We start from the raw sequence: 23,997 nt of genomic DNA, 5'->3' as shown, positions 1-23,997 counted from the left end.
TCTCACCCTCTCACCATTCTGGCCCCACTCTCTCCCTTCATCATCTCTCTCCCCCACCCACCCACTCCACCCACCCCACCCCCAACGCTCACCGCCAAACGGCAAAGCACCTCAATGAGCGGGGCGGTAATCGACGAAGGGTGCGACAGTGATGGTGGCGGTGGTGGTGGAGGTGGCGGTGGCGGTGGTGGTGGTGGTGGTGGTGGCGGTGGATGCGGTCACTGACCTGCGGTCGATGCAGGCGGCCGGTAACGCTCTAGACAAGGCGGATGTTGGGGGGGGGTAGGGGAGGATGGATGGATGTGAGGGGACTACAGGGGGCAGCGGAGGAGGAGGAGGAGGAGGTGGAGGAGGTGGTGGTGGTTAGTGGCGGACGACGACGATCTGGGGGCGGGGGGAAACCTTCGCCGTGACCCCCGCTCTCTCTCGCTCTCTCTCGCTCTGCCCCCTCTCTCCCCGGCCTCCGCCCCCCCCGCCCCCACACACCGATGGCGACGATCCTCTTCGCAAAGGGGCCGAGAGACGACCGACGGCACGCCCCACCATCACCACCGCCATCACCGCCATCACCGCCATCACCGCCATCACCGCCGCCCGGCCTCTCCCCCTCGGCTGTGGTAAATCCAAACTCCGCACTCCCGTCGCGATGGCCGAGGATTTGCGAGGATTGGAGCGTCTGTGTCTCTCGCCCCATCTCTCGCCCACCCCACCCACCCCACCACCACGATCTCCGTGGCGGAACCCCGCCCCCCCCCCCCCCCCCCTCGTTTATAAGAGATTTTGGTCCCGATATCCGGAAGCCGTCGGTGGCGGCCACCACCACCACCACCACCACCCCCCGGCATCCGCCAAAACGAGTCTTCATCGCAAGCCACCAACCAGGGCGCCGGACGCAATATCCGAAACGAGGCTTGCCAGTACCACTGAGGGAGTGAGGTTTATCCGCCCCGATATCCGAGTACGGCTTGAAAGACCACAGATGGAGTGAGGTTTATCCGCCCCGATATCCGAGTACGGCTTGAAAGACCACAGATGGAGTGCGGTTATCCATCCCGATATCCGAGTAAGGGTTGAAGGACCAGAGGGGGTGTGGTTTATCCACCCCGATATCCGAGTACGGCTTGACAGACCACAGATGGAGTGAGGTTTATCCGCCCCGATATCCGAGTACGGCTTGAAGGACCACAGATGGAGTGAGGTTATCCATCCCGATATCCGAGTACGGCTTGAAGGACCACAGAGGGAGTGAGGTTTATCCGCCCCGATATCCGAGTACGGCTTGGCAGACCACAGATGGAGTGGTTTATCCGCCCCGATATCCGAGTACGGCTTGAAGGACCACAGACGGTGTGGTTTATCCGCCCCGATATCCGAGTACGGCTTGGCAGACCACAGATGGAGTGAGGTTTATCCGCCCCGATATCCGAGTACGGCTTGAAGGACCAGAGGGAGTGTGGTTTATCCGCCCCGATATCCGAGTACGGCTTGCCAGTACCACAGATGGAGTGTGGTTTATCCGCCCCGATATCCGAGTACGGCTTGAAAGACCACAGATGGAGTGAGGTTTATCCGCCCCGATATCCGAGTACGGCATGAAGCACCACAGACGGTGTGGTTTATCCGCCCCGATATCCGAGTACGGCTTGAAGGACCACAGACGGTGTGGTTTATCCGCCCCGATATCCGAGTACGGCTTGAAAGACCACAGAGAGAGTGTGGTTTATCCGCCCCGGTATCCGAGTACGGCTTGAAGGACCACAGATGGAGTGAGGTTATCCATCCCGATATCCGAGTACGGCTTGAAGGACCACAGAGGGAGTGAGGTTTATCCGCCCCGATATCCGAGTACGGCTTGAAGGACCACAGACGGTGTGGTTTATCCGCCCCGGTATCCGAGTACGGCTTGGCAGACCACAGATGGAGCGTGGTTTATCCATCCCGATATCCGAGTACGGCTTGAAGGACCACAGATGGAGTGTGGTTTATCCGCCCCGATATCCGAGTACGGCTTGGAAGACCACAGATGGAGTGGTTTATCCGCCCCGATATCCGAGTACGGCTTGGCAGACCACAGATGGAGTGAGGTTTATCCGCCCCGATATCCGAGTACGGCTTGAAAGACCACAGATGGAGTGAGGTTTATCCGCCCCGATATCCGAGTACGGCTTGGCAGACCAGATGGAGTGAGGTTTATCCGCCCCGATATCCGAGTACGGCTTGGAAGACCACAGATGGAGTGTGGTTTATCCGCCCCGATATCCGAGTACGGCTTGAAGGACCACAGACGGTGTGGTTTATCCGCCCCGATATCCGAGTACGGCTTGGCAGACCACAGACGGTGTGGTTTATCCGCCCCGATATCCGAGTACGGCTTGAAGGACCACAGATGGAGTGAGGTTTATCCGCCCCGATATCCGAGTACGGCTTAGCAGACCACAGATGGAGTGAGGTTTATCCGCCCCGATATCCGAGCATGGCTGAAGCACCAGACGGAGCGAGGTTATCCATCCCGATATCCGCCGTCACGTAATCCTCCAAGCCGGTATCCGCACTTGTCCACAAACAACGTTGCTGGTGGCGGTGGTGGTGGTGGTGATGATATCCATCCCGGTATCCGTAACGTATCCACCTCCAGGCCGAACTCCGATATCCGCATGCGTCTGCTCAATCCGGGTCAGGCCGTTGGTAATCCTCTTGTTGGTCCGCTGAGCCGGTCTCTCCAATATCCGCAAATTGTCACCGTCGATCCACCTCCGATATCCGGACTCGCCTCGCCATCCCCGGGAGGGGCTGGTTTTTTTTGCCGGACGGTCCAGTCGGTTGGTGAACATATCCCCGGTATCCGCACATTTCCCACCTCGTAGGATCCATCGCCGGTATCCGCAACGTGTCCGTAAACCCACCCCCACTCGCCTCGCACCCCCCACCCCCGGTATCCGCAACAGACCTGCGCGACTTTTGAGTCCAGATCCAGCATCCACACACGCTAGGCCACTTGTGTGTGTGTGTGTGAAGTAGGCGTAGTTCAAGTGGGGAGCGGTGGTGCAGTGGTTAGCGCACTGTGTGTGTGTGGGGAGCGGTGGTGCAGTGGTTAGCGCACTGTGTGTGTGTGGGGAGTGGTGGTGCAGTGGTTAGCGCACTGTGTGTGTGTGTGGGGAGTGGTGGTGCAGTGGTTAGCGCACTGTGTGTGTGTGTGTGTGGGGAGCGGTGGGTGTGTGTGGGGAGCGGTGGTGCAGTGGTTAGCGCACTGTGTGTGTGTGGGGAGCGGTGGTGCAGTGGTTAGTGCACTGTGTGTGTGTGTGGGGAGCGGTGGTGCAGTGGTTAGCGCACTGTGTGTGTGTGTGTGGGGAGCGGTGGTGCAGTGGTTAGCGCACTGTATGTGTGTGTGTGGGGAGCGGTGGTGCAGTGGTTAGCGCACTGTGTGTGTGTGTGTGGGGAGCGGTGGTGCAGTGGTTGGCGCACTTTGTGTGATGTGGGGAGTGGTGGTGCAGTGGTTAGCGCACTGTGTGAGTGTGTGGGGAGCGGTGGGTGCAGTGGTTAGCACACTGTGTGTGTGGCTATGGGGAGCGGTGGTGCAGTGGTTAGCGCACTGTGTGTGCGAGTGTGTGGGGAGCGGTGGGTGCAGTGGTTAGCGCTCTGTGCTACGGACCCCCGGCAGGCACCCAACCAAACTCGACTCCCCGACACATCGCCGCCACCTCCACCTCCACCGCTGACAGCAGCGATCATCTGAACCGGACCCTGCGCCTCCTCCCCTAGGTTGACTCGGCCTCAAACGAGTACCTGGTGCGGTGTTGTAAGCAAGCAGCGGTGGTGGCGGTGGTGGTGGTGGTGCTGGACATACAACCCCGCTCTCTCTGTGTGTGTGTATGTGTGCCACAGTGCCGGCCTTAACAGGCGCTGCTGTTGCCACTCGGCGACCAACGGCACTTGCCCCAACAGAGGCTGCAGGAATTCGTAATTGTGTTCGGGTTTGTCGGTAGAGTCATGGCGTTCAAAAGAAAATGGCTAAAAAAAAACCAAACGACGTTTCGACCACAACCCAAGCGGAAGCACGGCATCGCTCAACGCCGGAATCTGAGCCCATCCAACGCGACTTTGCCCAAAGGGGGCGCCAGACATTGGGCGAGCTCGTACGGAATCAAATCTGTCAAAACCTGACCCCCCCCATGCCCCCCCATGCCCCCCCACAATCGCTGTATTTTTTTACACCCACACACCCACACACCCACACCCCCAATCCTGTAGAATGGCCGATGTTCAATCCACGCAGAAACGATCGGGGACGGATAACATTTCACGTGTTTAAACCAGTGGCATCTACGGCCGGGACAACTATCCAACTCATTTGAATCCGCACGTAGGCAAATTGATCTCGAGGCTTCACCCACCCCCCCCCCGTTCCCTGTGCGTACGTACATTGTCAGTAGACCCAACACCCCCCGCCGCCATTTGGGTGAACGCCCTACCTCCTCCCTCCATTCGTACGCACCAAATGGATGCCCCCAAAAGACTGAGATCTTCGTCCATACTCTTTGGTTCTATTGAGTAAAGTCACGTGGGTGAAAATAAAATAACAAAAATTAACAAAAAAATCACGACGTTTCGGCCAAACAACACAAGCGGCCTTCATCAGGTGAAGGGGACGAGACCCGTCTGGAGGACAGCGCTGGAGTGGGAGAAGCCACGCTCAGATCGCGGCCGTGATCTGAGCGTGGCTTCTTCCACTCCAGATCACGACCGTGAATCTGAGCATGGCTTCTTCCACTCCAGATCACGACCGTGAATCTGAGCGTGGCTTCTTCCGCTCCAGATCACGACCGTGAATCTGAGCGTGGCTTCTTCCACTCCAGATCACGACCGTGAATCTGAGCGTGGCTTCTTCCACTCCAGATCACGACCGTGAATCTGAGCGTGGCTTCTTCCACTCCAGATCACGACCGTGAATCTGAGCGTGGCTTCTTCCACTCCAGATCACGACCGTGAATCTGAGCGTGGCTTCTTCCACTCCAGATCACGACCGTGAATCTGAGCGTGGCTTCTTCCACTCCAGATCACGACCGTGAATCTGAGCGTGGCTTCTTCCGCTCCAGATCACGACCGTGAATCTGAGCGTGGCTTCTTCCACTCCAGATCACGACCGTGATCCGAGCGTGGCTCCTTCCACTTCAGATCACGACCGTGAATCTGAGCGTGGCTTCTTCCACTCCAGATCACGACCGTGAATCTGGGCGTGGCTTCTTCCGCTCCAGATCACGACCGTGATCTGAGCGTGGCTTCTTCCACTCCAGATCACGACCGTGAATCTGAGCGTGGCTTCTTCCACTCCAGATCACGACCGTGAATCTGAGCGTGGCTTCTTCCACTCCAGATCACGACCGTGAATCTGAGCGTGGCTTCTTCCGCTCCAGATCACGACCGTGAATCTGAGCGTGGCTTCTTCCACTCCAGATCACGACCGTGAATCTGAGCGTGGCTTCTTCCACTCCAGATCACGACCGTGAATCTGAGCGTGGCTTCTTCCACTCCAGATCACGACCGTGAATCTGAGCGTGGCTTCTTCCGCTCCAGATCACGACCGTGAATCTGAGCGTGGCTTCTTCCACTCCAGATCACGACCGTGATCTGAGCGTGGCTTCTTCCACTCCAGATCACGACCGTGATTTGAACGTGGCTTCTTCCACTCCAGCGCTGTCCTCCAGACAGTCTCGTCCCTTCACCTGATGAAGGCCGCTTGTGTTGTGACCGAAACGTCGTGATTTTTTCTTAATTTTTTTGTTATTTTATTTTCACCTACGTGACTTTACCCAATAGAACCAAAGAGTATGGATCCTAGCAGTCACGAAAGCTTTAAATCTATCTTTGTCTTTGTTGTGCGTCTGCGTCTGTGTGTGTGTGTGGACCCATCGTTATTAACAGCTTCTCCCATACAACGGCACGGGCAATTCCCATCAATTGAACGTTTGCTTAACATGAATGCAGGGACTCCTCTACTTATGAACACATCGACTTACGAACGTTCAGAGATACGAACAAACCTCTCCTGTATGTCCAAGGTGCCTGTTCGGACCGAGAATCCGTAAGTTTCACCGCCGTGCAACAGATGGCCGTGGTGGCATCTACATCTGCAGAACCAGTAGCATCTGCAGAACGTGAAGAACCAGTGGCATCTACATCTGTAGAACGTGAAGAACCAGTGGCATCTACATCAACAGAACGTGAAGAACCAGTGGCATCTACATCTGTAGCACGTGAAGAACCAGTGGCATCTACATCTACAGAACGTGAAGAACCAGTGGCATCTACATCTGTAGAACGTGAAGAACCAGTGGCATCTACATCTACAGAACGTGAAGAACCATTGGCATCATCATCTACTGAACGTGAAGAACCAGTGGCATCTACATCTGCAGAACGTGAAGAACCAGTGGCATCTACATCTACAGAACGTGAAGAACCAGTGGCATCTACATCTGCAGAACGTGAATAACCAGTGGCATCTACATCTGTAGCACGTGAAGAACCAGTGGCATCTACATCTACAGGACGTGAAGAACCAGTGGCATCTACATCTGCAGGACGTGAAGAACCAGTGGCATCTACATCTACAGAACGTGAAGAACCAGTGGCATCTACATCTACAGAACGTGAAGAACCAGTGGCATCTACATCTGCAGAACGTGAAGAACCAGTGGCATCTACATCTGTAGAACGTGAAGAACCAGTGGCATCTACATCTACAGAACGTGAAGAACCAGTGGCATCTACATCTGTAGAACGTGAAGAACCAGTGGCATCTACATCTGCAGAACATGAAGAACCAGTGGCATCTACATCTACAGAACGTGAAGAACCAGTGGCATCATCATCTACAGAACGTGAAGAACCAGTGGCATCTACATCTGCAGAACGTTAAGAACCAGTGGCACCTACATCCACAGAACGTGAAGAACCAGTGGCATCTACATCTACAGAACGTGAAGAACCAGTGGCATCTACATCTGCAGAACGTGAAGAACCAGTGGCATCTACAGAACATGAAGAACCAGTGGCATCTACATCTACAGAACGTGAAGAACCAGTGGCATCTACATCTGCAGAACGTTAAGAACCAGTGGCACCTACATCCACAGAACGTGAAGAACCAGTGGCATCTACATCTGCAGAACGTTAAGAACCAGTGGCACCTACATCTACAGAACGTGAAGAACCAGTGCCATCTACAGCTACAGAACGTGAAGAACCAGTGCACCTACAGTGAGGGAAAAAAGTTTTTGATCCCCTGTTGATTTTGTACGTTTGCCCACTGACAAAGAAATGATCAGTCTATAATTCTAATGGTAGGTTTATTTGAACAGAGACAGAATAACAAAAAAATCCAGAAAAACGCATGTAAAAAATGTTATAAATTGACTTGCATTTTAATGAGGGAAATAAGTATTTGACCCCTCTGCAAAACATGACTTAGTACTGGTGGCAAAACCCTTGTTGGCAATCACAGAGGTCGGACGTTTCTTGTAGTTGGCCACCAGGTTTGCACACATCTCAGGAGGGATTTTGTCCCACTCCTCTTTGCAGATCTTCTCCAAGTCATTAAGGTTTCGAGGCTGACATTTGGCAACTCGAACCTTCAGCTCCCTCCACAGATTTTCTATGGGATTAAGGTCTGGAGACTGGCTAGGCCACTCCAGGACCTTAATGTGCTTCTTCTTGAGCCACTCCTTTGTTGCCTTGGCCGTGTGTTTTGGGTCATTGTCATGCTGGAATACCCATCCACGACCCATTTTCAATGCCCTGGCTGAGGGAAGGAGGTTCTCACCAAAGATTTGACGGTACATGGCCCCGTCCATCGTCCCTTTGATGTGGTGAAGTTGTCCTGTCCCCTTAGCAGAAAAACACCCCCAAAGCATAATGTTTCCCCCTCCATTTTTGACGGTGGGGATGGTGTTCTTGGGGTCATAGGCAGCATTCCTCCTCCTCCAAACACGGTGAGTTGAGTTGATGCCAAAGAGCTCCATTTTGGTCTCATCTGACCACAACACTTTCACCCAGTTGTCCTGTGAATCATTCAGATATTCATTGGCAAACTTCAGACGGGCATGTATATGTGCTTTCTTGAGCAGGGGGACCTTGCGGGCGCTGCAGGATTTCAGTTCTTCACGGCGAAGTGTGTTACCAATTGTTTTCCTGGTGACTATGGTCCCAGCTGCCTTGAGATCATTGACAAGATCCTCCCGTGTAGTTCTGGGCTGATTCCTCACCGTTCTCATGATCATTGCAACTCCACGAGGTGAGATCTTGCATGCAGCCCCAGGCCGAGGGAGATTGACAGTTATTTTGTGTTTCTTCCATTTGCGAATAATCGCACCAACTGTTGTCACCTTCTCACCAAGCTGCTTGGCAATGGTCTTGTAGCCCATTCCAGCCTTGTGTAGGTCTACAATCTTGTCCCTGACATCCTTGGAGAGCTCTTTGATCTTGGCCATGGTGGAGAGTTTGGAATCTGATTGATTGATTGCTTCTGTGGACAGGTGCCTTTTATACAGGTAACAAGCTGAGATTAGGAACACTCCCTTTAAGAGTGTGCTCCTAATCTCAGCTCGTTACCTGTATAAAAGACACCTGGGAGCCAGAAATCTTTCTGATTGAGAGGGGGCCAAATACTTATTTCCCTCATTAAAATGCAAATCAATTTATAACATTTTTACATGCATTTTTCTGGATTTTGTTGTTGTTATTCTGTCTCTCACTGTTCAAATAAACCTACCATTAAAATTATAGGCTGATAATTTCTTTGTCAGTGGGCAAACGTACAAAATCAGCAGGGGATCAAATACTTTTTCCTTCACTGTACATCTGCAGAACGTGAAGAACCAGTGGCATCTACATCTACAGAACGTGAAGAACCAGTGGCATCTACATCTATAGAACGTGAAGAACCAGTGGCATCTACATCTACAGAACGTGAAGAACCAGTGGCATCTACATCTACAGAACGTGAAGAACCAGTGGCATCTACATCTACAGAACGTGAAGAACCAGTGGCATCTACATCTACAGAACATGAAGAACCAGTGGCATCTACAGAACGTGAAGAACCAGTGGCATCTACATCTACAGAACATGAAGAACCAGTGGCATCTACAGAACGTGAAGAACCAGTGGCATCTACATCTACAGACTATGTAGAACCAGAGGCATCTACATCTACAGAATATGAAGAACCAGTGGCATCTACAGAACGTGAAGAACCAATGGCATCTACAGAACGTGAAGAACCAGTGGCATCTACATCTGCAAAACGTGAAGAACCAGTGGCATCTACATCTGCAGAACGTGAAGAACCAGTGGCATCTACATCTGCAGAACGTGAAGAACCAGTGGCATCTACATCTACAGAACGTGAAGAACCAGTGGCATCTACATCTACAGAACGTGAAAAAACAATGGCATCTATATCTACAAAACGTAAAGAACCAGTGGCATCTACATCTACAGAACGTGAAGAACCAGTGGCATCTACATCTACAGAACGTGAAGAACCAGTGGCATCTACATCTACAGAACGTGAAGAACCAGTGGCATCTACATCTACAGAACGTGAAGAACCAGTGGCATCTACATCTACAGAACGTGAAGAACCAGTGGCATCTACATCAACAGAGCGTGAAGAACCAGTGGCATCTACATCTGCAGGACATGAAGAACCAGTGGCATCTACATTCACAGGAGATTATACAACTTTTAAAGCCATTCCCCCGTGTTTATAGTGTGCATGCCGTACAACACCGTTTGTAATCGACAGGGGTAAAGTCAGACTTACGAACAACAGGCCTCTGGAACTAGGGCTGAGCAGTTAATCGATTTCAAATCGAAATCGCAATTTGAAAGAGTGCAATTAGCAAATCGCAAAGGCTGGGATTTTGTGCGATTTGAAGCCATCACCCCCCCCCCCGTCCCGTCCTTATCATCGTCACCATCAGCAGCACCACCACCACCACCACAAAAACAAAGACATAGGTCCCCCAAGTATAGCCTAAACAGACTTTCGATTTAAAGCTTTCGTGACTGCAAGGATTCATCTTCTTTGGTTATTTCGGCAAAGTCACCACCACGTGGAATGAGAATAAAATAACAAAATAAAAGACAATAAAATTCTCACGACGTTTCGGCCAAACAGGATAATCGATTTCGCATTGAAATAGCCGAGGGATTAGCTAATCCCTCGGCTATTTCAACGCTAAATTATCCCGTTCCAACATGTAAACTCCTTTGTCAAGGGTGCCTCCCACCGAGCTTAAAAGACGCTACGGATCTTAGCGGCGTTCATTGAAGCGCCGTCGTCCCCGGCGGGTCCGTTCCTTCAACCTGAAGAAGGCTACTTGTGTGTTGTGGCCGAAACGTCGTGGGAATTTCATTGTCCCATTCCATTCAATTACTTCATTCGCGTTCCACGCGACCTTTCCCGAACGGACCAAAGAAGACCTTAACAGACTGTTGGGGGGGGGGGGCAAGTGCTGCCGGCAGCGGGCCAGCGGCACTTTGGCCGTGAGCGCGGGAATCGAAGTCGGGCCTCCGCCGGGTCCGTAGCGCGGCGTGGCGCCCGATCGCCGAGCATACGGCCCCAACCAACCAACCACGGCACCGCCGCCGCCGGCGCCGGCACCACCACCACCACCACCGTCGTCATCACCGAGCAGAAGCCGGCGGAGCACTTCCCGGTGCGGTGACGCCAGGCAACGGCACCGGCGTTAAGCAGAAGGAACGTGACAAAAGTAAACAAGCGAGTGGCCTTTTTCCACGATTTGTGGCGTTGCTACGTGGGTAATCCGAGAGTCCTCCTCTGCACTTCACAGCTGTCGTTGGCGAGAGACCGCTGCGCTGATCCGGTGTAGTCCAGGGAAATAAATAACATCCACGTTTTGGTGACGGTGGGTTGCTTGGGTTACATAGGTACTAGATCCGTGAGTTCGTAGCGATCGGTGACTGGAGTCGTAGGCAGTCACCGGTACTAGATCCGTGAGATTCGTAACGAGCGGTGATTAGAATAGCAGGCAGTCCCGGGAATTAGATCCGTGAGTTTGTAGCGAGCGGTGGCTGGAATCGTAGAGTCCCCGGTACTAGATGCGTGAGTTCGTAGCGAGCGGTGACTGGAATCGTAGGCAGTCCCCCGGTACTAAATCCGTGAGTTCGTAGCGAGCGGTGACTAGAATCGTAGACAGTCCCCGGTACTAAATCCGTGAGTTCGTAGCGAGCGGTGATTAGAATCGTAGACAGTCCCCGGTACAAGATCCGTGAGATTCGTAACGAGCGGTGATTAGAACAGCAGGCAGTCCCGAGAATTAGATCCGTGAGTTTGTAGCGAGCGGTGGCTGGAATCGTAGACAATCCCCGGTACTAGATCCGTGAGTTCGTAGCGAGCGGTGACTAGAATCGTAGACAGTGTGAGTTCGTAGTGAGCGGTGACTAGAATCATAGGCAGTCCCCGGTACTAGATCCGTGAGTTCGTAGCGAGCGGTGACTGGAATCATAGAATCCCCGGTACTAGATCTGTGAGGTCGTAGCGAGCGGTGACTGGAATCGTAGACAATCCCCGGTACTAGATCTGTGAGTTCGTAGCGAGCGGTGACTAGAATCGTAGAATCCCCGGTACAAGATGCGTGAGTTCGTAGCGAGAGGTGGCTAGAATGTTAGACAGTCCCCGGTACGAGATCCGTGAGTTCGTAGCGAGCGGTGACAGGAATCGTAGAATCCCCGGTACGAGATCCGTGAGTTCGTAGCGATCGGTGACTGGAGTCGTAGGCAGTCCCCGGTACTAGATCCGTGAGATTCGTAACGAGCGGTGATTAGAATAGCAGGCAGTCCCGGGAATTAGATCCGTGAGTTTGTAGCGAGCGGTGGCTGTATTCGTAGAATCCCCGGTACTAAATCCGTGAGTTCGTAGTGAGCGGTGGCTGGAATCGTAGAATCCCCGGTACTAAATCCGTGAGTTCGTAGCGAGCGGTGACTGGAATCGGAGGCAGTCCCCGGTACAAGATCCGTGAGGTTGTAGTGAGCGGTGACTAGAATCGTAGGCAATCCCTGGTACAAGATCCGTGAGTTTGTAGCGTGAGGTGACTGGAATCGTAGGCAATCCCTGGTACAAGATCCGTGAGGTCGTAGTGAGCGGTGACTAGAATCGTAGACAGTCCCCGGTACTAAATCCGTGAGTTCGTAGCGAGCGGTGATTAGAATCGTAGACAGTCCCCGGTACTAGATCCGTGAGATTCGTAGCGAGCGGTGACTGGAATCGTAGAATCCCCGGTTCGAGATCCGTGAGGTCGTAGTGAGCGGTGACTAGAATCGTAGACAATCCCCGGTACTAGATCCGTGAGTTTGTAGCGAGCGGTGACTAGAATCGTAGACAGTCCCCAGTACTAGATCCGTGAGGTCGTAGTGAGCGGTGGCTGGAATCGTAGACAGTCCCCGGTACAAGATCCGTGAGTTTGTAGCGAGCGGTGATTAGAATCGTAGACAGTCCCCAGTACTAGATCCGTGAGGTCGTAGTGAGCGGTGGCTGGAATCGTAGACAGTCCCCGGTACAAGATCCGTGAGGTCGTAGTGAGCGGTGACTGGAATCGTAGACAATCCCCGGTACAAGATCCGTGAGGTCGTAGTGAGCGGTGACTGGAATCGTAGACAATCCCCGGTACTAGATCCGTGAGTTCGTAGCGAGCGGTGATTAGAATCGTAGACAATCCCCGGTACTAGATCCGTGAGTTCGTAGCGAGCGGTGACTAGAATCGTAGACAATCCCCGGTACAAGATCCGTAAGATTCGTAACGAGCGGTGATTAGAACAGCAGGCAGTCCCGGGAATTAGATCCGTGAGTTCGTAGCGAGAGGTGACTAGAATCGTAGACAATCCCCGGTACTAGAGCCGTGAGTTCGTAGCGAGCGGTGATTAGAATCGTAGAATCCCCGGTACTAGATCCGTGAGTTCGTAGCGAGCGGTGGCTGGAGTCGTAGAATCCCCGGTACGAGATCCGTGAGATTCGTAGCGAGCGGTGACTGGAATCGTAGGAAATCCCCGGTACAAGATCCGTGAGTTCGTAGTGAGCGGTGGCTGGAATCGTAGACAATCCCCGGTACTAGATCCGTGAGTTCGTAGCGAGCGATGACTAGAATCGTAGACAGTCCCCGGTACAAGATCCGTGAGATTCGTAGCGAGAGGTGACTAGAATCGTAGACAATCCCCGGTACTAGATCCGTGAGGTCGTAGTGAGCGGTGACTAGAATTGTAGACAGTCCCCGGTACAAGATCCGTGAGTTCGTAACGAGCGGTGATTAGAACAGCAGGCAGTCCCGGGAATTAGATCCGTGAGTTTGTAGCGAGCGGTGACAGGAATCGTAGACAATCCCCGGTACGAGATCCGTGAGTTCGTAGCGAGAGGTGGCTAGAATGTTAGACAGTCCCCGGTACTAGATCCGTGAGTTCGTAGCGAGCGGTGACAGGAATCGTAGAATCCCCGGTACGAGATCCGTGAGTTCGTAGCGAGCGGTGACAGGAATCGTAGAATCCCCGGTACGAGATCCGTGAGTTCGTAGCGAGCGGTGACTGGAGTCGTAGGCAGTCCCCGGTACTAGATCCACGGATTTTGGCGATCACGATCCACGGTTTGAAATCGTAGGCAGATCCCGGGAGAACTTGATGGCGGAGATCGTAACGTAGCCTTCCTCCGAAAATCCACCGTCGCCACCACCGTCGCCACCACCGTCGCCACCACCGTCGCCACCACCGTCGCCACAACCACCATCACCCGCCACCAGCGTCACGCAGCCTGGCAGAATCCGTAGCCGGTGCTGCGTCGTATATATCCAAGTCCGCCGCTTTTTGGACTGCCACCTCCACCCCCCAAACTTCTCAAACCTACCTCGGCGTGGTGGAGTGGTTGTGATGTGGCGTGCGTGGTGTGTGTGTGTGTGGTGGTGGTGTGTGTGTGTGGTGGTGGTGTGTGCGTGTGGTGTGTGTGTGTGTGGTGATGTGTGTGTGCGTGTGGTGTGTGGTGGTGTGTGCGTGTGGTGGGGCGCGCGAGTTGTTCACGATCATCACGGACGCAACCATTCACCGGCGGCGTTTTCCAGCGGCTGCCCCGGTCGGAGACAATAAACCTCAACAAGGTCGACGGAGCGAGAAGCTTTTAAAGTCTTCGGCTTCTCCCTCCCTCCTCCCTCCACCCGCCACTGCGACCGCGGTTACAGATCCCGCTGCATGCCGACAACCGGCGACTCCTCTCGGTGGTGGTGGTGGTGGCGGTGTTGGCACGATGCCCGCGCTAGCCGGAGATCACGACCGCCACCGCCGCTAGCACCACCACCGCCGCCGCCGGCCATCCACACGCAGGGAGTTGGGTGGCCAGCACCACGCCCGGCCGCCTTTGTCTCCCCAGTGCCAGCCATGTTTGCTACGCACCGCCGCACCAGGTACTACTCATTTGAGTCGACCGAAGGGGAGGGCCCGGGACCGGTTCAGATAATCGTCACCGGTGGTGTTGGCCGTGAGCGGGAATCATAGCGCAGCGAAGCGCTAAACCGCTACACTACCGCTCCCCGCACACACGCACAACAACATCAACAACAACAACCGCCATTCGCCACTAAGCGGCGGTGACGTCACCACGACGCTTGTGCCAGGCTATGTGCACTTTGAGGCCACGTGAAGTGTCGAACGCCCGCTGGCAGGAGGTCACGGGGGCAGACCCAGCAGGTGCCACGGGTCGATTGACTGAGATGACGGAGATGACTGGCTGATGATGCACCACCTGTGCCAACTCGCAGTGCTTTAGCCACCCGGCGCTCCGCTCGTTGTGAGCGACTGCCTCCCAAACTGCCCGGTAGCCTCAAGGTGCACCTAGCCTGGTACTGCCCAGTTAACCTCCTCCTCCTCCTCCACAGAGGGTGATCCGTTGACCACTCATCTCCACATCCTCCTGTACCAACATCAGCCCGGACTCTTCTCTAGCTCACTCATGAATCCATGCGTACATCAGCTCCACAGCACCGGCCAATTATGAACCGTATATATCAACGAACCTGACAAGGCCAAGATTAACCCCACACAGGAAACCCAAAGAGACTCCCAGGCTCATCACGACCATCGTAAAAACCGCTCACCCACACGGCCATCGTGAAAACCGCCCACCAACACGACCATCGTAAAAACCACCCACCCACACGGCCACCGTGAACCCCACCCACCCACACGGTCACCGTGAACCCCACCCACCCACACCGTCACCGTGAACCCCACCCACCCACACGGTCACCGTGAACCCCACCCACCCACACGGACATCGTGAACCCCACCCACCAACACGGTCACCGTGAACCGCACCCACCCACACGGCCATCGTGAAAACCACCCACCCACACGGTCACCGTGAACCCCACCCACCCACACGGTCGTCGTGAACCCCACCCACCCACAAGGCCATCGTGAACCCCACCCACCCACACGGCCACCGTGAACCCCACCCACCCACACGGCCACCGTGAACCCCACCCACCCACAAGGCCATCGTGAACCCCACCCACCCACACGGTCACCGTGAACCCCACCCACCCACACGGTCACCGTGAACCCCACCCACCCACACGGTCACCGTGAACCCCACCCACCCACACGGTCACCGTGAACCCCACCCACCCACACGGTCACCGTGAACCCCACCCACCCACACGGTCACCGTGAACCCCACCCACCCACACGACCATCGTGAACCCCGCGGGTCCCCTTGCCGGCGAGCGGCGAGTCTCGGCTCCGATCGCGGGGCGAGCGAGCGAGCGAGCGAGCGAGCGTTCCGGGCTGCGCGGTGGTGGACTCGGGCGGGCAGTTTAAAGATACTCACCCTTCGAGCCTCCTGTCGTATCTTCCGTCCCCCCGCGTGTGGTGCAAACCCGGCGCCGGGTAACCGGAAAGATTCGCCCCCGCCGCACCTCCACCGCCGTCTCCGCTCATCGCCGCGGCTCCTCCCCCGCCTCCACCGCCTCCTCCGCCTCCACCGCCTCCACCGCCTCCACCGCCTCCTCCTCCTCCTCCTCCCCCCGCCGCCATCGCTCCGCCGATCCCAGAGGACCCTCCGCCCCCGCGCCCTCCGGCCCCGCGGCTGCCCCGGGCCGCCGCCGCCGCCGCCGCCGCCGCCATCGCGGCCGCCGAGGGCGCGGCGAGCAGGAGGAGGAGGCCGGAAGCGGCGGCGGCTCCGGCGGCGGCTCCGGCGGCTCCGGCGGCTCCCGGCTGCGCCGACGACGACGCCGACGACGTCGTCGCCCCCGCAGCCCCGACCGGGCCGCCCACCCCTCCACCGTCGTGGTGGTCGGCGCCTCGGCCGCCGCCGGAGGCGCCGGAGGAGGCGCCGGAGGAGGCGGCGGAGGCGGCGGAGGCGGCGCCGGGCTCGTTGTAGTCGGTGCGCAGTTCGCGCTCGCCCATCTGGTGAGATGCATTGTGGGCCTTCTGCGCGCTCTTGATGTCCACAAAGTCGACGAACGCCGCCACGCCGCCGCCCTCCGAGCCGCGCCTGGGCAGGATCTTGACGCTCTCCACGCGGCCGTACCTGGCGGTGGTGGTGAGGTGGTGGGTGGGTGGTGGTGGTGGTGGGTGGTGGGTGGTGGGTGGTGGTGAGGAGATGGGGGAGTGGTGGTGGTGGTGAGGGGTGGTGGTGAGGTGGGGGGTGGGTGGTGGGTGGTGGTGAGGAGATGGGGGGGGGGGTGGGTGGTGGTGGTGAGGGGTGGTGGTGAGGTGGGGGGTGGGTGGTGGTGGTGGTGGTGGGGGTGGTGGTGGTGAGGTGGGGGGTGGTGGTGGTGGTGAGGAAGTGGGGGGTAGTGAGGTGGTGGTGGTGAGGAGATGGGGGGGGGTGGGTGGGTGGTGGTGAGGTGGGGGGTGGTGGTGGTGGTGGGGGGGTGGTGGTGGTGAGGTGGGGGGTGGGTGGTGGTGAGATGGGGGAGGGGGTGGGTGGTGGTGGTGAGGGGTGGTGGTGAGGGGTGGTGGTGAGGTGGTGGTGAAGTGGTGGTGGTGGTGGGGGTGGTGGTGGTGAGGTGGGGGGTGGTGGCGAGGTGGTGGTGGTGGTGAGGAGATGGCAAGGTGGTGGTGGTGGTGGTGAGAGGTGAGCGTTGGGGGTGGCAGTGTTAGTCCAGCGAACGCCAAAAGACGGAACAAGCACCAGGACAATGCCACTATTGGGGCATTTATAGCACGGTGCTGCGAGGGGCTACATCACCATTCTTATATCTTGATACTGGACAAGAAAGGTCCCATGACATGGGTTTAAGTTACGTTGAAGTTGCGTGGTGCTCCTTGATAATAATAATAATGATGATGACACTTTCCTGGCTAAATTTTGATTTAAAGCTTTCGTGACTGCAGCAATTCATTATCTTAGTTCTTTCGGTAAAGTCACGTTGAAGGGAAACAACGAAATAACAAAACACGTACAAAACGATAAAAAAATCCTCACGACGTTTGTGTTATGGTCGAAACGTCGTGAGAATTTTTTTTTATTGTTTTATACATATATATTTTTTTATTATTTTATTGTTTCCCTTTCAACGTGACTCTACCGAAAGAACTAAGAATACCTCCCTGGCTTCCAGCCTGCAGAAGATTCGGCCCACAAAGTGGATGACAGCGGAGCCCACAGCCAATCAAACTCCGCGCCCCCGAGCGTGTGTAAAGATATTGCAACTACTGTACTGTAGAGGCGATCGTGCGGACTTTTCGGATTAGCAGCATGCAGCAGCAGCATTGAGACCGTCAATTTGGGCACGGGGGGGGGGGGGGGGAAAATCAAACGCGTCATTAATTCGTGTCAAAATGCTCAGGTGTGGCCACGGCCAATCCGCGAATCGGTGAATCGAGAGTGGCGCATCTGCCAGTCGGACTCGAGTCGGTCAAACCCGTGGCACCTGGGCCTGTCCCGTGTACTCCTGGCAGTGAGGCGTTCCCGACACTTCACGTGGTCTCAGAAGTCCGACGAGCAGCAGCACCGGTTGCCGTGGTGACGTCGCCGAGCGCCGAGCGGCGAACGGCGGGGGATATTGTTGTTGCGTGGGCGAGTGCTTCGAGTGAGTGGTCGAGCGGGTGAGGAATTGAGTGGCTGGCTGAGTGGGTGGGCGGTCGAGCGGGTGAGGAATTGAGTGGGTGAGGAATTGAGTGGGTGGGTGGTTGAGTGGGTGAGGAATTGAGTGGCTGGCTGAGTGGGTGGGCGGTCGGGTGGGTGAGTAATTGAGTGGCTGGCTGAGTGGGTGGGCGGTTGAGTGGGTGAGGAATTGAGTGGGTGAGTAATTGAATGGGTGGCTGAGTGGGTGGGTGGTTGAGTGGGTGAGGAATTGAGTGGCTGGCTGAGTGGGTGGGCGGTCGAGTGGGTGAGTAATTGAGTGGCTGGCTGAGTGGGTGGGCGGTCGAGTGGGTGAGGAATTGAGTGGGTGGTTGAGTGGGTGGGTGGTTGAGTGGGTGAGTAATTGAGTGGGTGGCTGAGTGAGTGGTCGAGCGGGTGAGTAATTGAGTGGCTGGCTGAGTGGGTGGGTGGTCGGGTGGGTGAGGAATTGAGTGGCTGGCTGAGTGGGTGGGCGGTCGAGTGGGTGAGGAATTGAGTGGGTGGCTGAGTGGGTGGGTGGTTGGGTGGGTGAGTAATTGAGTGGGTGGCTGAGTGGGTGGGTGGTCGGGTGGGTGAGGAATTGAGTGGGTGGCTGAGTGGGTGGGTGGTTGAGTAATTGAGTGGCTGGCTGAGTGGGTGGGTGGTCGGGTGGGTGAGGAATTGAGTGGGTGGCTGAGTGGGTGGGTGGTCGAGTGGGTGAGTAATTGAGTGGGTGGCTGAGTGGGTGGGTGGTTGAGTGGGTGAGGAATTGAGTGAGGTGGCTGTGTGGGTATGCGAGTGGGTGAGTGGTTGAGTGGGTGGGTGGTTGAGTGGTGAGCAATTGAGTGGGTGGCTGATTGGCTGGGCGGTTGAGTGGGTGAGCAATTGAGTGAGGTGGCTGTGTGGGTATGCGAGCGGGTGGGTGGTTGAGTGGGTGGGTGGTTGAGTGGGTGAGTAATTGAGTGGGTGGCTGAGTGGGTGGGCGGTTGAGTGGGTGAGGAATTGAGTGGGTGGCTGAGTGGGTGGGTGGTTGAGTGGGTGAGGAATTGAGTGAGGTGGCTGTGTGGGTATGCGAGTGGGTGGGTGGTCGAGTGGGTGAGGAATTGAGTGGGTGGCTGAGTGGGTGGGTGGTTGAGTGGGTGAGGAATTGAGTGGGTGGCTGAGTGGGTGGGTTGTTGAGTGGGTGAGTAATTGAGTGGGTGGCTGAGTGGGTGGGTGGTTGAGTGGGTGAGGAATTGAGTGGGTGGCCGAGTGAAGCGTTCGACACTCCCCTCACGTGGGCCCGAAAGTCCAACCCAGCCGTCCCCCCCCGCGCAAAAAACGGGAGACCACAAATGGCTGCGGCCTCCAATTCGGGTGAAACAACAAAAACTCAACTCGATTTCAGACCCGCCGATCGAACCGCGCGAGAAAAAAGAGGAACAACAAAAACCAACGAGCTCACGGATTTTGTTTTGTTTTGTTTAAAAAAAAAAAACACTTTCGGGACTCCCAGAAACCCCACCGGCATCGCCTCCGACTCCTCCCTCCCTCCACTCCCTCACTCCCTCGACCGTCGGTCCCCACCCCCCGCCCACCCCCGCCTCCTCACCCCTACCCCAACCCCCCCACCACCGCCGCCACCACCGCCTCCACCGCCTCCACCGCCTCCACCGCCTCCCGCGGCCACCGAGAAAACCTAGGTTCGGCCCAAGGGTTCTCCCTCCGTGTTCGCCCCCCGCCGAGTCAATCCGCCGCCCTTCGAATGTCCGTCTAAAAACAAGCGCCGTCACCGTTCAAAAAGGCCCCCCCACCACCACCACCCCACCACCACCACCACCACCCCCCCACCACCACCACCACCACCCCCCCACCACCACCACCACCCCCCTCGCCCAACGTAACCTCTGGCCGGAACAGGCCAACGTTGTGCGCGCAACAATGAACTCTTATCGAGCGTGTGACATAAGATGGCGTCATCGTAATGATCATCGTCGTCATCGTCAGCCTCGCAGCAGCAGCAGAGGAGGTGGAGGCGGTGGAGGTGGAGGCGGTAAAGGCGGTGGAGGCGGTGGAGGCGGAGGCGGTGGAGGCGGTGGAGGCGGCTTTTGAATGGCCGTCGAACAAAGACGGTCACACCGCTTTCAGATGCTATACACACTACACTATACACTACACTATACACTACACTATACACTACACTATACACTACACTATACACTACACTACACACTACACTACACACTACACTACACTCTACACTACAATACACACTACAATACACACTACAATACACACTACACTACACACTACACTACACACTACACTATACACTACACTATACACTACACTATACACTACACTATACACTACACTATACACTACACTATACACTACACTACACACTACACTATACACTACACTACACACTACACTACACACACTACACTATACACTACTATACACACTACACTATACACACTACACTATACACACTACACTATACACACTACACTATACACTACACTATACACTACACTACACACTACACTATACACTACACTATACACTACACTATACACTAAACACTATACACTACACTATACACTACACTATACACTACACTATACACTACACTATACACTACACTATACACTACACACTACACTATACACTATACACTACACACTACACTATACACTACACTATACACTACACTATACACTACACTATACACTACACTACACACTACTATACACTACTATACACTACTACACACTACGCTACTATACACTACACTATACACTACACTATACACTACACTACACACTACACTACACACTACACTACACACTACACTATACACTACACTACACTATACACTACACTATACACTACACACTACACTACACACTACACTATACACTACACACTACACTATACACTACTATACACTACACTATATACTACACTATACACTACTATACACTACACTATACACTACACTATACACTACACTATACACACTACACTATACACACTACACTATACACTACACTATACTATACACACTACACTACACTATATACTACACCACACACTACACTATACACACTACACTATACACACAACACTATACACACTACACTACACCATACACTACACTATATACTACACCACACACTACACCATACACTACACTATACACTACACGATACACACTACACTATACACTACACTACACTATACCACTCACCCGCCCACCCGCCCACCCACGCACACACCCGTCACTCACCCACCCACCCGTCACTCACCCACCCACCCACCCACACACCCGTCACTCACCCACCCACACGCCCGCCACTCACCCACCCACCCACCCGTCACTCACCCACCCACTCACCCGCCCACCCACCCACCCGTCACTCACCCACTCACCACTCACCCACCCCCACACATGCCCCCCACACACACACACAAACAAAACTAATTTCTTTAGAACTGCTTTTTGTGTTCATTCAGAATATAGGTTATTCTTTTTTGTTTGTGGGGGGGGTGGGGTTAGATAGCGTAAATATATAAATGTTGTGTCGTTAAACCGGCCACCACCCGACCGCACAGCCGACGAGAGCAAGGGGGTTTGTCACGTGAGCAGGAACGTGCGAGTACAGCACTACGCCGGTTGTGTGTTGGAGGGTAAATCAACCGCAACATTTACAAATATAGCGTAGTGTATAGTGTAGTGTATAGTAGTGACGTGTATAGTAGTGTATAGTAGTGTGGTGTATACTCGTGTGGTGTATAATAGTGTAGTGTGTAGTAGTGTGCAGTGTAGTGTATAGTAGTGTGGTGTATAATAGTGTAGTGTGTAGTAGTGTACAGTGTAGTGTGTAGTAGTGTAGTGTATAGTAGTGTGGTGTATAATAGTGTAGTGTGTAGTAGTGTGCAGTATAGTGTATAGTAGTGTAGTGTATAATAGTGTAGTGTGTAGTAGTGTGCAGTGTAGTGTATAGTAGTGTGGTGTATAATAGTGTAGTGTGTAGTGTAAAGTAGTGTAAAGTAGTGTATAGTAGTGTACAGTGTAGTGTGTAGTGTATAGTGTAGTGTATAGTGTAGTGTATAATAGTGTAGTGTGTAGTGTAAAGTAGTGTATAGTGTAGTGTAAAGTAGTGTATAGTGTAGTGTGTAGTAGTGCATAGTGTAGAATGTAGTGTATAGTGTAGTGTATAGTGTGCTGTATAATAGTGTAGTGTGTAGTGTAAAGTAGTAGTGTAGTGTGTAGTGTTAAGTAGTATATAGTGTAGTGTATAGTGTAGTGTATAATAGTGTAGTGTGTAGTGTAAAGTAGTGTATAGTGTAGTGTAAAGTAGTGTATAGTGTAGTGTAAAGTAGTGTATAGTGTAGTGTGTAGTGTAAAGTAGTGCATAGTGTAGAATGTAGTGTATAGTGTAGTGTATAGTGTAGTGTATAGTGCGGTGTATAATAGTGTAGTGTGTAGTGTAAACTAGTGCATAGTGTAGTGTAAAGTAGTGTATAGTAGTGTATAGTGTAGTGTATAGTGTAGTGTATAACAGTGTAGTGCGTAGTGTAAACTAGTGTACAGTGTAGTGTACATTGCAGTGTAGCGTATAGGAGCCAGCGGAACCGGTTCAAACAATCGCCACTGGCGTTGGCCGCGAGCAGGAATCGATACCCCCGGGGGCCTGGCCGGCTTGGCGGCGCTACCACTCGTCACACGCCGAGACAACGTTTCCGCGCATAGGCCAGGAACAGGTGCAGACAATCTTGACCGGTTTGTGCTGGTGGCGGCCGCGGGCGGGAATCGAACTCGGGTCGCCGGGTTTCGTGGCGCTAACCATTGCACCACCGCTCCCCGCACACACACACACACACACGTCACCCCTACCACCCTCCCTCCCCCTCCACGCTAAACCCACAAACCTTGCCTCCATTTTGCGATTCGCATCGCCACGTCCCCCCACACCCCTCACTCTGCCCTCTCTTCCAAGGTTACACAGATTTATGCGTTGGCTCTGCTGCTGCTGATGATGATGCTGCTGATGCTGCTGCCGAGTTGGCAAATGGCTCCACCGCCGAATGCAATGAGGGGAAAGTCTTTACCCCCCTGCTCCTCGACACGTCCACCATGCGTACAGCGCGGTTCGCGACACGCACAAGTGGCGAGTTTTCACATGCGAACCGGTCCTGGGCTATGCTGGGGAGGGGATTTTTGTGTTTGTGTGTGTAGTGGGGAGGAGTGGTGTAGTGGGGAGGAGTGGTGTAGTGGGGAGGAGTGGTGTAGTGGGGAGGAGTGGTGTAGTGGGGAGGAGTGGTGTAGTGGGGAGGAGTGGTGTAGTGGGGAGGAGTGGTGTAGTGGGGAGGAGTGGTGTAGTGGGGAGGAGTGGTGTAGTGGGGAGGAGTGGTGTAGTGGGGAGCGGTGGAGTGTGGTGTAGTGGGGAGGAGTGGTGTAGTGGGGAGCGGTGGTGTAGTGGGGAGGAGCGGTGTAGTGGGGAGGAGTGGTGTAGTGGGGAGTGTGGTGTAGTGGGGAGCAGTGGTGTAGTGGGGAGGAGTGGTGTAGTGGGGAGGGGTGGATGTAGTGGGGAGGAGTGGTGTAGTGAGGAGCAGTGGTGTAGTGGGGAGGAGTGGTGTAGTGGGGAGGAGTGGTGTAGTGGGGAGGAGTGGTGTAGTGGGGAGGAGTGGTGTAGTGGGGAGGAGTGGTGTAGTGGGGAGCGGTGGGTGTAGTGGGGAGGAGTGGTGTAGTGGGGAGGAGTGGTGTAGTGGGGAGGGGTGGATGTAGTGGGGAGGAGTGGTGTAGTGGGGAGCGGTGGTGTAGTGGGGAGGAGTGGTGTAGTGGGGAGTGTGGTGTAGTGGGGAGGAGTGGTGTAGTGGGGAGTGTGGTGTAGTGGGGAGGA

The 23,997-nt window shown here is 54.6% G+C and overlaps 1 protein-coding gene across 1 annotated transcript in view; it reads right to left on the bottom strand.

Annotated features, from left to right (window-relative positions):
- LOC116958294 (uncharacterized) overlaps positions 1 to 23,997 on the bottom strand; it is a 92,460-nt gene that overhangs the window by 41,053 nt on the left and 27,410 nt on the right. Inside the window, exon 2 of the mRNA XM_076058476.1 lies at positions 15,887 to 16,588. Coding sequence (XP_075914591.1) covers positions 15,887 to 16,588 — 702 coding nt within the window. The remainder of the gene's footprint in view (positions 1 to 15,886; positions 16,589 to 23,997) is intronic.

Source organism: Petromyzon marinus, assembly GCF_048934315.1.
Source record: "Petromyzon marinus isolate PM22_M1 ecotype Great Lakes invasive population chromosome 75 unlocalized genomic scaffold, UKy_Petmar_22M1.pri1.0 chr75_unloc.3, whole genome shotgun sequence".
NCBI lineage: Eukaryota > Metazoa > Chordata > Hyperoartia > Petromyzontiformes > Petromyzontidae > Petromyzon > Petromyzon marinus.
Note: the sequence above shows the minus strand (reverse complement) of the source record. Positions and strands in the feature narration are given on the sequence as shown.